The sequence below is a fragment of the Panthera tigris genome, chromosome D1 (assembly GCF_018350195.1).
Source record: "Panthera tigris isolate Pti1 chromosome D1, P.tigris_Pti1_mat1.1, whole genome shotgun sequence".
Lineage (NCBI taxonomy): Eukaryota > Metazoa > Chordata > Mammalia > Carnivora > Felidae > Panthera > Panthera tigris.
Genome location: NC_056669.1, coordinates 105,564,994 through 105,577,538, shown reverse-complemented (window position 1 = coordinate 105,577,538; position 12,545 = coordinate 105,564,994). Strand labels below are relative to the sequence as shown.

The 12,545-nt window shown below is 53.3% G+C and overlaps 2 protein-coding genes across 11 annotated transcripts; one reads left to right on the top strand and one right to left on the bottom strand.

The window, feature by feature from the left end:
* Positions 1-239: 239 nt before the first annotated feature.
* Positions 240-12,539, top strand: BSCL2 (BSCL2 lipid droplet biogenesis associated, seipin). 9 transcript variants are annotated; one of them, XM_007091948.2, is made up of 12 exons: positions 240-382; positions 2,611-2,816; positions 4,246-4,562; positions 5,957-6,038; positions 9,613-9,756; positions 10,766-10,900; positions 11,082-11,179; positions 11,324-11,465; positions 11,626-11,692; positions 11,857-11,946; positions 12,050-12,130; positions 12,268-12,539. In XM_007091948.2, the coding sequence occupies exons 2-12, from the start codon at positions 2,709-2,711 to the stop codon at positions 12,444-12,446; spliced, it is 1,443 nt and encodes a 480-aa protein (XP_007092010.2). In that variant the 5' UTR covers positions 240-382; positions 2,611-2,708; the 3' UTR covers positions 12,447-12,539. The 9 variants fall into 9 exon arrangements, with proteins under 9 accessions (XP_007092010.2, XP_007092007.2, XP_015397503.2 ...); XM_007091945.2 differs by having other exon boundaries at positions 11,854-11,946; XM_015542017.2 differs by having other exon boundaries at positions 241-382; positions 11,863-11,946.
* Positions 904-3,004, bottom strand: GNG3 (G protein subunit gamma 3). 2 transcript variants are annotated; one of them, XM_042957923.1, is made up of 4 exons: positions 2,976-3,004; positions 1,992-2,213; positions 1,465-1,564; positions 904-1,190 (listed from the first exon to the last, which is right to left on the bottom strand). In XM_042957923.1, exons 3-4 carry the CDS (start codon positions 1,561-1,563, stop codon positions 1,062-1,064), a joined length of 228 nt encoding a protein of 75 aa, XP_042813857.1. In that variant the 5' UTR covers position 1,564; positions 1,992-2,213; positions 2,976-3,004; the 3' UTR covers positions 904-1,061. The 2 variants fall into 2 exon arrangements, with proteins under 2 accessions (XP_042813857.1, XP_007092014.1); XM_007091952.3 differs by lacking the exon at positions 2,976-3,004 and adding an exon at positions 2,588-2,669.
* Positions 12,540-12,545: the final 6 nt, after the last annotated feature.

Below are 12,545 nucleotides of genomic sequence, written 5' to 3'. Positions count from 1 at the left end.
CTGGATTGGGGGGACGTCGACTTCGAGACTCCGGGGTGGGTAGGAATGGGCATCGAGTTGACGAGGGCAGGGGCAGCCATTTTGAGACCAGATGAACACAGAAGGGACCATATTGAGAACTCCAGATGCCTGGGGCCGCCATTTTAAGTATGGGGATAGCTCGGAAGCCCTGTACGGTGAAACCCAGTGACGTGGGGCCGCCATATTGGCGCGGATCCCATGGCGGTGGCCATCTTGGAAAGGGGCCCACTGTGGGCGCGGCCATCTTAGAAGCAAAACCTGCCCCTTCGCAGGAACTGGGGCCGAGCTCCTCCCCTCCGTTACTGAGTTCCTGCTGTCTGCGACTGCCCTCAAGATCCCTTCCTAAGAGCCGCCCTGTTCGGTCTGTTTTCATTTTCATTTGCGTTCAGTGCTTTCGCGCGCGCGCGGGGGTGTGAGTGCTTTCCGTGGCCCCCTGAGTGTCTGTTGTAACTAAATTCTTCCACGCGAGACGCTGTCTTGCGCCCGGCATCCCCCCAATCCAGGCGGTCTCCGATCCTAGACGGTGTCTAAACTGATTTGACTAGCCCTATTCCTTGGGTATGGCAAGCCTTTCACCTGCCGTACACAGTCCCAGATCTACAGATTGATGATCCTCTCCCCAAGAACGCTAACACAGGAGCTGTCCTCTGAGACTCTGGATGACTTTATTCTTCAAATGGCTTTACCCTTCTGATAGCTCCAGGTGAGACTGAGAGCAAGCACCCGGCCCACCCCTCTCTCCATTGTCTGAGCGGGTCACAGAGAGAAGCCGGCAGGACGCTGGCAGTCGGACGGCCCTTCTGGGGACGGAGCTAAGGGGGCTCCCCTAGTCAGGGGGTACTTGGGGTCGGCCGAAGTGGGCGAGGAAATGGGGTCGACAGATAGGTGACGGAGAGCCTTGTGCTTCAGATAACCTCACAGGGTTGGACAAGGGCTAGGGATGGGATGCAGGGACCCTCAGGGGCTCACGACAGTTACTGACCTAAGGAAGGGCCTAGGAGAAGGAAAGGTGAAGAGCTTGTGGGGAGGGACGGGGCGACTCAGAGGAGGGCACAGAAGAACTTCTTCTCCCGGAAGGGGTTCTCCGAAGTGGGCACAGGGGTGATGAGGGGATCCTCGCAGGCGTGGGCATCACAGTAAGTCATCAAGTCTGCTGCTGCCTTGGACACCTGGGACACAGCCAGGAGGGGGATGGTTAGCCAGATCCCCTGAGAGGGGCTGCAGCCTCCCTCCCCAAATGGGTTATCTTTGCCATCTCTAGGGCTCCTTAAGACAGTATTCTCTTCCCTCATTCCCGACAGTGGCCAGGGGACGGCTGCCCTTACAGAACCGGAGACTCCTCCCCTGATGGCAGGGAGTCAAGGAAAGAAAACCTCTCTTAACCTGAGGTTTGGGGACCTACAGCACAAGTGGGCCAACTAATAGGATCCAGGGTCCACCCACCTTTATCCGGCACAAGCTGGCTTCAATCTTAAGCTGTTCCACCATCTTGCGGGCTTGCCCAATACTCATAGTGCTGTTCACAGGGGTCTCCCCTTTCATCCTGGAGAAAAGAGAGGGATAGCTCGGAGCATAATGGAGGTGGGTGGGTGCTGCCTAATCTTCTCTGAAGACCCCCCCCCCCCTCCCATGTTCATTTTTCATCTGCCTTTACAAGGCTGGGGTCATGTGGCCCAGTATTTTGTTTCTCGAATCTCCATCCTCCAGGGGCCTTTCCCATCCCTGTCTTCCCAGGCTAAGGAAATGGAGAAGGTGGGATGAGATACCCCCCCCCCCCCAAATTCCCACACGACCTGGGCCACAGATCATTAAACATACAAACGATTTAAGGCTTTTTGGCTCTTCCAGCCATGTGTTCCCAGCTCTGGAAGCCTCAACCAGCAAGAGCCCCGCCCTGTTGAGGAGGGCACATAACCCCCACCTGCCCCCTTGAGCCCCAACGGGAGAAAAGCAGGATGCTCCCTACTCACCTGAAGCCACAGGCAGTGTGGCAGCCCTGGGGAGTAGTCAGTGGGGTGCACAAAACCTGCCTGAGATGGGTGCCCCACCTTGCAGGGAGTTGCCGCTGAAAGTATCTGCTGCAGCAGCCGAAGCAGCTGACACAAAGAAGGCCACTGGGGAGGGTCAGGGCAGAGGTCCGTCGAGGGCTGGACCCAGTTCCTGAAGCTCCAGCACTGCCCAGACGCTGGTACCTGAAGGATGAAGGATGCTAGAAGGAGCTGCTCGGATACTGGAGCATACCAACTGCCCGGCCAATGGGGGAGCCTGGCTGCTGACTGCAGCCCCTACGCACACCCCCACTGTTACCGGTCTCTCTTAGCTGCCCTTCCCCCATTGCAGGCATTCTGAGTCTGGGCTACGAAGGAGCTGGAAGGAGCTGAGGCCCAGGCCGACTCTCCTCCCCCCCCCCTCCCCCTTTATATGGGGTGGTCTGGACCTGTGACATCCCCTGCAGTGGAGTCAGTACTGGCTGCGGGGGACCCTGCTCATTTGAAAATCTGACATCAGCTGGGCAGTCGCCCTCCCCTCCTCCCTCCTCCCTCCGCTCTGACATAGCATGTAGTACCTGAATCTTCTTGTCTTTCCCAGGGACCCTCCATTCCCTATACCCAGGAAAATGTGATGAGCTACAGGTAACCAGCTTCTAGATCACCAACCAGTTCATATTCTAGCCACAAGTGATTCGAATGGAAGATCCAGGGGCGACAAGGGACGTCAGGAAGATGCCTAAAGAACAAGAAGCTGGGGGGAAAGAGGTGTGCAGATACCAGATCAAAGAATCGGACAAAGAAGAGGTAGGGGGAATTGTGGGGAGAGTCATTGGGTGTTTATTGAAACAGATGGGCTTCCTGGGTGGGTTTGGGGTGGGGGGAATTGGTTTGATAGAATACTTCCCAGACCTGCAGAGCTGTGCTTGGTGCTGTGTGGAATGCAAAGACGTACACTGACCTTACCCTCTGAGGGATGTTATTCGGGGTGAAGAGTCATGTACAAAATAGAAGGTACCGTCTGCCAAGATCTAGTCTAGATTGGTGCGCTGTGGGGACTCTGAGGGAGTCTAGTTAGGGTCAGAGGAGGTCGATCCCAAATGCTGGAGACAAAACACGGAGCTGAAATACTATCACAGCTGTGAATAGGGGCCAGCCGGCCGGCCGGCAGTGCCCTCCGCCTAGGACGCCTACAGGTGCAAGGAGCTGTGGGCGACAAAAATCAGCGCCAGCTGGATAACCGCCTCTTTCCCCCTTTGCGGGATTTAAATGGCCGGTGGTGAAGGTGGGCGGAGGGCCGGTCTGAGGGGGGATGCTGCTGACTCATAGCATGCCGTGGGGGCAAATCTTGAGGCCTGAAGGAAGGCGCTTGTCCTCTTTGGTTTGGGTAACCCACCGCAGGGAGAGACTCTGCGCCGAGCGCGAGGTGGGAAACCCGCCGCCCGGCAGACCCCGCCCCTTGCGCCGGGCTCCTCCCCTGAGTGAGGTCCCGCCTCCCGGGGCCGCAAAGGCGGCCGGCGGGAGGGGGCGGGGCTTCCACGGGAGGCGGAAGTCTCTTGTCGCCGTTGCCGCGGCAGCCCGCGAGCTGGTGAGTCTGCAGAGCTGCGGCGGCGGGCGGGCTGGGTTCCCTGGGGGCGCGGTTCGGTGGGGGCTCCGGGCGCCGCGCCCACCGCCAGCCGGAAGGGGTGGTGGCGGGGAGCGGCCGTTGGCTGCAGGACTCCCGGCCCGGCGTGGAGGGCGGCCCTGTCCGGGAGCGAGCGCAGTTGTGCGCTCGGGAGAGGAGAAACTCGGGAGACAGTTCTGACGGCACTTAGGCAGCTGGCTCTCAGTGCGGCTGTACGACCTTAGGCAAGTCGCGCAGCCTCCGTGCAGCCAGCTCGCAGTGTGGACTCCGTGTCATCACGTGTGTAAAAGCCTTTTAAGGTGCTCGTTTTATGTATATTATATATTGCTATGGATGAGTGTCAAGGTAGCCTGTCCCAGAATCAGGTGTCCAGAGGACAAATTCAGCGAAGTTGTTCTGTCACTGGGGGTGAAGAAAGCACAGTGAAAGAAAGGGAAGGGATAATTGGTTGGGAAGCGTAGCCATTTGGAGAAAAGCCATATGAAACAAAGTCTATGCTGTGTCTGTCCAGCTATCTCTGGTTCCTCCAAGCCAGTCCAGTAAACTTGTCCTTGTTGTCTCCACCATCCCTGGGGAAAGAGCCATTTTTCCCCCCTCTCCGTCTTTTTCCAGGAACCACCAGCTTCTTCATCCCATGGCCAGGGGTGGCGTCCAAGTGACCGAGCAGCTAAGAACTCAAAGCCTGAACCTGGGGCCAGACACTCCGCACTCCCTGCCATGGTCAATGACCCACCAGTACCCGCCTTGCTGTGGGCCCAGGAGGTGGGCCACGTCTTGGCGGGTCGTGCCCGCAAGCTGCTGCTGCAGTTTGGGGTGCTCTTCTGTACCGTCCTTCTCCTGCTCTGGGTGTCTGTCTTCCTCTACGGCTCTTTCTACTATTCCTACATGCCGACAGTCAGCCACCTCAGCCCTGTGCATTTCTACTACAGGTGAGAGGGGTCTTCTCCTGAAGTGGAGTCATCCTTTGAGAGAATTGCTGTTAGGGCCCTTAGAGCTTATTCAGTTCAACCCCCTCATTTACAGAGGAGAACATGGAGCCCAGTGTGTTTATATGATTTCTTACCTTCCACAGCCCAAGGCTGAGGGAGCTCTGGGTTGGTAGTGCTCTGAGGTCCTAGCTCTACCTCTGGTTACTGAAATCTTTGATTAAAAATAAGGAAAAAAAAATCCCTCTTTTAGGCTGTCACTGTGTGGGTCTGTTCTGTTTGGGTTGGATCAGACCTCTCTCAGGGCCGCTCTAGACCTCTTAGCCAACCACATCCCTCGAGTCATCTCAGAACTAAGCTAGCCTTCAGTAAAGAACGTATTAGGAAAGCAACAAGTTGCCTTCCTCCCACTCCTGATAATCCTGCACAATAGAGATTATGCAAGCACAAAGTGACTAGGTACCTAAAGTCCCAGAGTCCTGCTTCTTGCCTGGGACTTGCCTAGTTCCTTCTGATTTTACGGGCCTTAACCAAATTCTCTCCCCTTCTCTTAACATGGGCCATAGGACTAATCTAGAGATACTGACAAGGACATTGTTATCAATGGTCCAAAGTCATTTTCCCCCTCCCCCGTCTTGAGTCCCTGATCATGAACTGTAATTTCTAAGTCAGAGCTGCTTGAACTTTTAGGAGGCATGGATCTCATGAAAGCTATGGCCCTTTCTGCTATAAAAACATGTATGCAAGGGAGTATCTGTCTGGCTCAGTCGGGAGGGCATGTGACCCTTGATCTCAGGGTCATGAATTCAAGCCTCATGTTGGGTGTAGAACTTACTTAAAGCTTATACAGACATCTGTACATATATATATATATATATGCATACACATATATGTATATGTATGTGTGTATATATATGTATACATACGCACACCCATGTATAATTTTGCTTACAAGTTGGAGGGGTGTGTCAGCCTCTTTAAGACCATCTGTGGATTCCTTGGGAGGACTTTCCTCAAACTAGGCCCCAGACCAGAACTACTAAATCAGACTCTGGGGCTAGGACCCAGGAATCCGCATTTTTATGAAGCTCTCCAAGTGGGTCTTTAGAAACATTTGAGTCTGAAACCGTTCAACGAAGTGTCCATGGAGTCCTGCTTAAGAATTTCCACTCTAATGAGAGGAGAGGAGCTGAGGTGGCAGGAAGAGAAAGAATCATTCAGGTGTCTTGAATCTCCTGGCTGCATTTCTTCTCCATCTCTCTCTGACAGAGAGAAGGGTGCCTGTTCTGGAAGAAGGGATGGGGGACAAGAGGGAGCCCTAGGGGCCCAAGGAAGTGTACAGACAGGTAAGGCAGACCCTCTTAACTTAGCAGAGTATCATCCCCATTCTCATCTAGGACTGACTGTGATTCCTCCACCTCCTTACTCTGCTCCTTCCCTGTTGCCAATGTCTCGCTGGCTAAGGGTGGACGTGATCGGGTGAGTATGGGAGCTGAAGAGAGGTTTCATTAGAGCTCTGAAGACTTGAAATCGGAGGGCTTGAAAAAGACCTGGTGAGCAGGGATTGAGCAATGGAGACTAAGAGGAAGGCTCTCAAGGAAAAGGAGGTTAAAGGAAAAGTAAAATCTGAAGCGTGTGGATGTTCCTGCTGCAGATGTTAGCGATGCTCTCTCAGATTATTTCAGACAAGCTATAGCTATTAGATGTGTTTTAGACCTCAGTGAATGTGAATCAACCAATCAGCTATGTCACTGGACTGGGATGGAAACCACCCAGGCGTTTTGAAAGCCTGTATGTAAGATTATGAAACTGTTGACAAATATGTGTAACCTGCCGTTACAAAGGGTACTGTGCCAGGAGATGGGCCACGTGCCGGTATGACTTCAACAAACCCAGAATCCCTGGGAAATGCAGAATTGGGGTGCATCTATTTATATTAGGCAAGCTGGTGGAGGCTCTGAAAAGGGTAGGCTCCCTGAACACTTCAAAAGGACCTTTGGAGCATCAACATTGTTTTTGATGACCAGAGTGTTTTGAGTCGTTAGCAACATAATTAGTAATAATCAGTGGTCAAACTTACTAAGAACTTTATTTAATGTTTATTTATTTTGAGAGAGCAAGCCAGGGAGGGACAGAAAGGGAGGGAGGGAGGGAGGAGGAGGAGAGAATATGAATCCGGAGAGAGAGAGAGAGAGAGAATGAATGAATATGAATCCCAAGCAGGCTCCACGCTCAGCACAGAGCCCAACCCAGGGCTCAATCTCATGAACCGTGAAATCATGACCTGAGCCAAAATCAAGAATCAACTGCGTGCCTAATTGACTGAGCCACCCAGGTGCCCCTGGAAAGTGTCTTTTTTTTTTTTTTAATTTTTTTAACGTTTTATTTATTTTTGAGAGAGGGAGAGACAGAGCATGAACAGGGGAGGGTCAGAGAGAGGGAGACACAGAATCTAAACAGGCTCCAGGCTCTGAGCTGTCAGCACAGAGCCCGACGCGGGGCTCGAACCCATGGACCGCGAGATCAGGACCTGAGCCGAAGTCGGCCGCTTAACCGACTGAGCCACCCAGGCACCCCGGAAAGTGTCTTTTAAAAGTGGTTCTTGAGAGGACACTGACTTACACAGGATAGAAATAAATGGTCACTCTGAAGGGAGGAGTGTAAGCATTAGCATCTGGGGTCCCCTGGGATTGGTGTTTAGCCTGGACTTGTTTGACAATACAATAACCTGGGAGATTGCGTATCCTTTCCCTCCTTCCAGTCAACCACCAGGTAGCCATACGCTATCAAGAACACTTACCTTGGGTCCCAGGTGAGTGGGTCCCAAATGGAAGATTTCAAAGTAGTGAGGTAGAATGTTGGATGTTGCAAGGCAGAGATTTCTCATTTTAATCCTGCCGGGAAAGGAGTTTGGAGATCATGACAGAGTCGTCTGTGAAGGCATTGATTCAGTGTGCTTTTGTGGCTCAAAATAATAATAAATGGAATACATTGAGAAGGAATTAGAAACAAAGCCACAGAACATCTGCACCTGAAATGGTGCATACAGTCGTGCGGCTGTCCATTGTGGAGATCCGCATGGTGGCTCAGAGAGCCTAAAACAATTGTGTGTGAGGCTGCTGGATGAGGAAGGAAGGGAAAGATGAAGGGTGAGGGGATGTCAATATCAGGGACTCCAATCAGGGTAGTCCCTGGTAATTAAAGCGGGTTGATCATTTCGTTCATTATATAAAGTAGCAGAGTGTAAGATACAGATTCTGCATTTCAGAAGAAGTTGTGAAGGATTGGAGGGAGAGGCTCAAAGTAGACCTTTTAAGGAAGGGTGATTGTTGGGTGGGAAAGGAGGAACAGGAGGGGAATCTGCCCATCAGGCAGACAGGTGTGAACAAAGGTGTGGAGTCATTCTCAAGATTCTGACATTCAATTCCGTGGATCGATCCCATTGGAGGAGATGATGTTTATTTAGACGGAATTACTAGTTTAAAAACATCTATATGGGACTCCTGGGTGGCTCAGTCGGTTAGGCGTCTGACTTCAGCTCGGGTCTGATCTCACCGTTTGTGAGTTCCGGCCCCACGTCGGGCTCTGTGCTGACAGCTCAGAGCCTGGAGCCTGCTTCGGGTTCTATGTCTCCCTCTCTCTCTGACCCTCCCCCACTCACACTCTGTGTGTCTCTTTCTCTCAAAAATAAATAAGCTTTAAAAAAATAATAAAAAATAAAAACATATATGAAACAGCTTTATTGAGCTATAACTCACATACTATACAATTCACCCATTTAAAATCTATAGTTCTGTCGTTTCTAGTGTATGCAGACTTTAAGCAACCAGCACAATTTTAGAGCATTTGAATCACCCCAAAAAGAAACTCCTACCCATAAGCTTGGAGTCACTCTATTTCCCTCCAACCCACCCTGAGAACTACGTACTATAATGTTGCAAAGAATTCAGTGAAGCAGCTGGTTTCATCAGCCCTCTTCTGGGGGCTAGGAATGTCATGGAATCCATTTTTTTTTTTTTTCCAACAGATAGTACTTCATTCTGAAAAGCAGAATCTGTATAAAAAAGGACTTTGAGAAGTAGTTTTCCACGTTTTACCTTAGTGATAGTGCTCAACACACCCTCAATCATATCTGGATTTTGGAGGCGATTCACTATGGGTTGGGTTTTGGGTTTGCTTTTTTAAAATTCATTCCCCTTGGGGGTCCCTGGATGGCTCAGTCGGTTAAGTGTGCCACTTCGGCTCAGGTCATGGTCTCACGGTTTGTGAGTTCAAGCCCCACATCAGGCTGTCTGCTGTCAGCACAGAGCCTGCTTCAGATCCTCTGTCTCTCTTTCTGCCCCTCCCCCGTGCTCTCTCTCTCTCTCTCAAAAAAAAAAAAAAAAATCCGTTCCCTTAAATACAGAAACTTTACTCTTGCCCCTGTGATTCTTGTATATGCACCCTGAGGTCGTGCTACAGCTGAGAGCTGAATAAAGGGTTAGAAGAGTACAGGAATGGTCAGGAAAAACTAGGGTATGTTTGGTGGCAAATCTTTAGCTTTCTGAGGTTAATCCCAACGAAGACGCCTTCCCACTGTGAGTCTCAGGGTTCTACCAAAAGAAGCCAGGTAAGGACCCAGAGTGCCACAAAGATGATCTGGAGTGACAGAGCCTGAGAGGTGGCTCGGGAGTTGGTGCTTGGTTAATTAATAATATAAGTGAAGGCGGGCTGGGCCCAGGGGGATGGCCTCACGGGGACAGAGGCCTGAGTCACAGATGGCCCAGTTGGCAACAGGATGGTTCACTTTTGGAAAAGAAATGTGTGACGCAGCCTTTCTCAGAACAGAGCAGAGAGCGGTTTAGCCAAAGCATAGGATGCCGAAGCTCTCCGAAGTAGGAGGGACCTGGCCACCACAAGGGGGCAGCACCCTCCTGGGATGAGAGCCCTGAGAGGCCTGCTCCGCTAACCAGGGAGATTGTGGCCCTATTCGGAGGGATGGGGGGAGGTGGAACAGAGACCGTACAATTAAAAACAAAATTTTTTGAAGAGAGATGGGGGCTACCTTGGGCAGGTGCTGATGTATGGACAGCCGTACCGCGTCACCTTAGAGCTTGAGCTGCCAGAGTCCCCTGTGAATCAAGACTTGGGCATGTTCTTAGTCACCATTTCATGCTACACCAGAGGTGGCCGAATCATCTCCACTTCTTCACGCTCCGTAAGTGTCCGTGGCCTATCTGGGAGGGTGTGGCGATGACAGCGGATGGCAGAATATCTGGGTAGGGTTCCAGGAGAAGACATCCTAGCTCTGGAGGTCACAGACACATCAGGATCGGGAAGAGGAGTCCGTTTACCAAGCCAGACAGACACCCCAGGTATCTGATGAGCACGTCCAGCTTTGGGGCAAAGCCTGAAGAGGGGAGCCAAAATGGGCTTCTTTAGAGCCCGGCGGATGTCTGCTGGCATTCTGTCTCAGAAACCTACTAGCTGAGAGACTACTTCTTTAACTCCTTGGTTACAAAGCCATATTAACTGGGTATGAAAGTAATGGTCCCATAGCGAGACCAGTTAGGGTTTAGCACATGGTGGGCGTGCAATAAATATTAGACTCCATCCTTTTTTTTTTTTTTTTTTTTTTTTAATGTTTAGTTTTGAGAGAGAGAGAGCAAGCAGGGGAGGGGCAGAGAGAAAGGGAGACACAGACTCCGAAGTAGCTCCAGGCTCTGAGCTGTCAGCACAAAGCCCGACACGGGGCTCGAACTCACGAACCGTGATATCATGACCTGAGCTGAAGTCGGCTGCTTAACCGACTGAGCCACCCAGGCCCCAAGACTCCATTCTTAACATGAACTGTCAACAGAGCCACGTGATGAAGCGTATCTCTGAATGTCTACACGGGGAAAAATGCTTCAGCTGGAGCACTGGAACTTAGGGTCTATTCTGGATCGTAGAACTGCGTGGGGGAAAGATCAGAGACAGTGTTGGGCTTAACCCATGAAGTTCTTAGAAGAGGGACCCTTGTTGCGCTGGAATGGAGACGTGGATTGAGGAGAGGAGGGATGTTACTCAAGCAGTTGGAATGATTGGGCCAAGGCTTGTTTGGGGGGGGGGGTGGGGGCATGGTAGGAAGTGAAAATGAGGGAGCAGGGGACCCGAGGAAGGTTGAGGGGTTGGTAGGGCGGCGGCAGTCTGGGGGTACCCATCCCCAACCTCTCCCCTCCTCGCAGGTGATGTTGCATTACCGCTCAGACCTGCTCCAGATGCTTGACACACTGGTCTTCTCTAGCCTCCTGCTGTTTGGCTTTGCAGAGCAGAAGCAGCTCCTGGAGGTGGAGCTCTACCCGGAATACAGAGAGAACTCGGTAAGGGGGGCGAAGGAAGACTAGAGACTGCTCTCCCCAGGAGCTCAGAGTTCTACCTGAGGAGCCTCTGGGCTCGGTCAGCAGGGGCGGCCACAGACGCCGCAAGTGGGGCTCAGATTGGGCTGGGAAGAGTGACAGCAGCGGGACCCCGGCCTGACGCTCGCTGCCCCGCCCTCCGCAGTATGTGCCGACCACCGGCGCGATCATCGAGATCCACAGCAAGCGCGTCCAGATGTACGGAGCCTACCTCCGCATCCACGCCCACTTCACCGGGCTCAGGTGAGGAGCCGCTCGAGTGGGGGCCTCCGCAGCTCCCCTGGGGGCTGTCTTGGAGGGAAACTGCCTTGAACTTCCCCAGAAATGATTTCTGGGAAGCGGGGAGGCTGGTGCTTTCCAGTAACCGCTGCCCACTTCCTGCCTCAGGTACTTGCTGTACAACTTCCCGATGACCTGTGCCTTCATCGGCATCGCCAGCAACTTCACGTTCCTCAGCGTCATCGTGCTCTTCAGCTACATGCAGTGGGTGTGGGGGGGCATCTGGCCCCGCCACCGCTTGTCTCTGCAGGTCAGGAAGGACCTCCTCTCTCCCCCTGCCCCGCCCCCCAACTTCATGATCCTTCTTTAACTGAGGGGCGGGCTGGGGCGTGTCATGGGGCTCGGGCGTTAGGGCCCAGATCACTGCGCGGGAAGCACACCCTTGCTGCTCACTAATTTCTCCTCCACAGGTAAACGTCCGGAAAAGAGACAGTTCCCGGAAGGCAGTGCGGCGAAGAATCTCTGCCCACCCTCCAGGTGGGCATGACGGTTGGGGAGCTGGGTGAGAGGGGACTCCCGTGTTATCCAGGGTGAAGCTTTAGGCCCCCCACAGCTGGGCTGAGGGTCAGAGGACAGGCTGGAGGAGGCGTCGCCTGGGTGCAGCCACCCTAGCCCTCCCCTGCCCTCTCCCCGCTCTGGAGGCACAGGGCCCCAAGGCCAGGAGGAGTCAACGCAGCTGTCAGACATCACAGAGGACTGCGGTGAGAGCCCTGAAGACCCGCCAGGGGCAGGTATGGTGGTGCCGCAGCTCTCCCATCCTCCTTCCTAACACCTCCTCAGGTGTCCCCTTCAGCCTCTTCCAGTCTGACCTCTGCGTTCCCCTTGTGGCTGCAGAGGGTCAGCTCTCGGAGGAGGAGAAACCCGATCAGCAGCCCTTGACTGGAGAGGAGGAGCTGGAGCCAGAGGCCAGTGATGGTGAGGGGCACTCGGCACAGGGGCCCAGGCGGAGTGGGGTGGCATGTGGGTAGGGGGGACATTATATTGGTTGGGGGAGAAGGGCCCCTGGTTGGTTAATTTCCGATTTAACTTTGTTTCTCCCTCCCCTGGCCCAGGTTCAGGCTCTTGGGTAGATGCAGCTTTGCTGACGGAGGCCAACCTTCCTGCCCCTGCCTCTGCCTCTGCCTCTGCCTCTGCCTCTGCCTCTGCCTCTGCCCCTGCCCCGGAGACTCTGGGCAGCTCTGAACCCTCTGTGGGCAATCTCCGACAGCGGCCCACCTGCTCTAGTTCCTGAAGAGAACAAGGCAGAGTCCCCACATTCCAGCCCTTTCCCACCTGCCTCCCTTCCCTTTCCTGTGGCTTCCCCCAATAAACTATTTTCATGCCAGCTGCT

Coding starts and splice junctions, on each gene's coding strand:
- BSCL2 (XM_007091945.2), top strand. CDS start 2,709: ATGGAAGATCCAGGGGCGACAAGGGACGTCAGGAAGATGCCTAAAGAA. Junction 9,757..10,765: donor TCTCCACTTCTTCACGCTCC/GTAAGTGTCCGT, acceptor CCCTCCTCGCAG/GTGATGTTGCATTACCGCTC. Junction 10,901..11,081: donor CGGAATACAGAGAGAACTCG/GTAAGGGGGGCG, acceptor CGCCCTCCGCAG/TATGTGCCGACCACCGGCGC.
- GNG3 (XM_042957923.1), bottom strand. CDS start 1,563: ATGAAAGGGGAGACCCCTGTGAACAGCACTATGAGTATTGGGCAAGCC. Junction 1,191..1,464: donor CCAGCTTGTGCCGGATAAAG/GTGGGTGGACCC, acceptor GCTGTGTCCCAG/GTGTCCAAGGCAGCAGCAGA.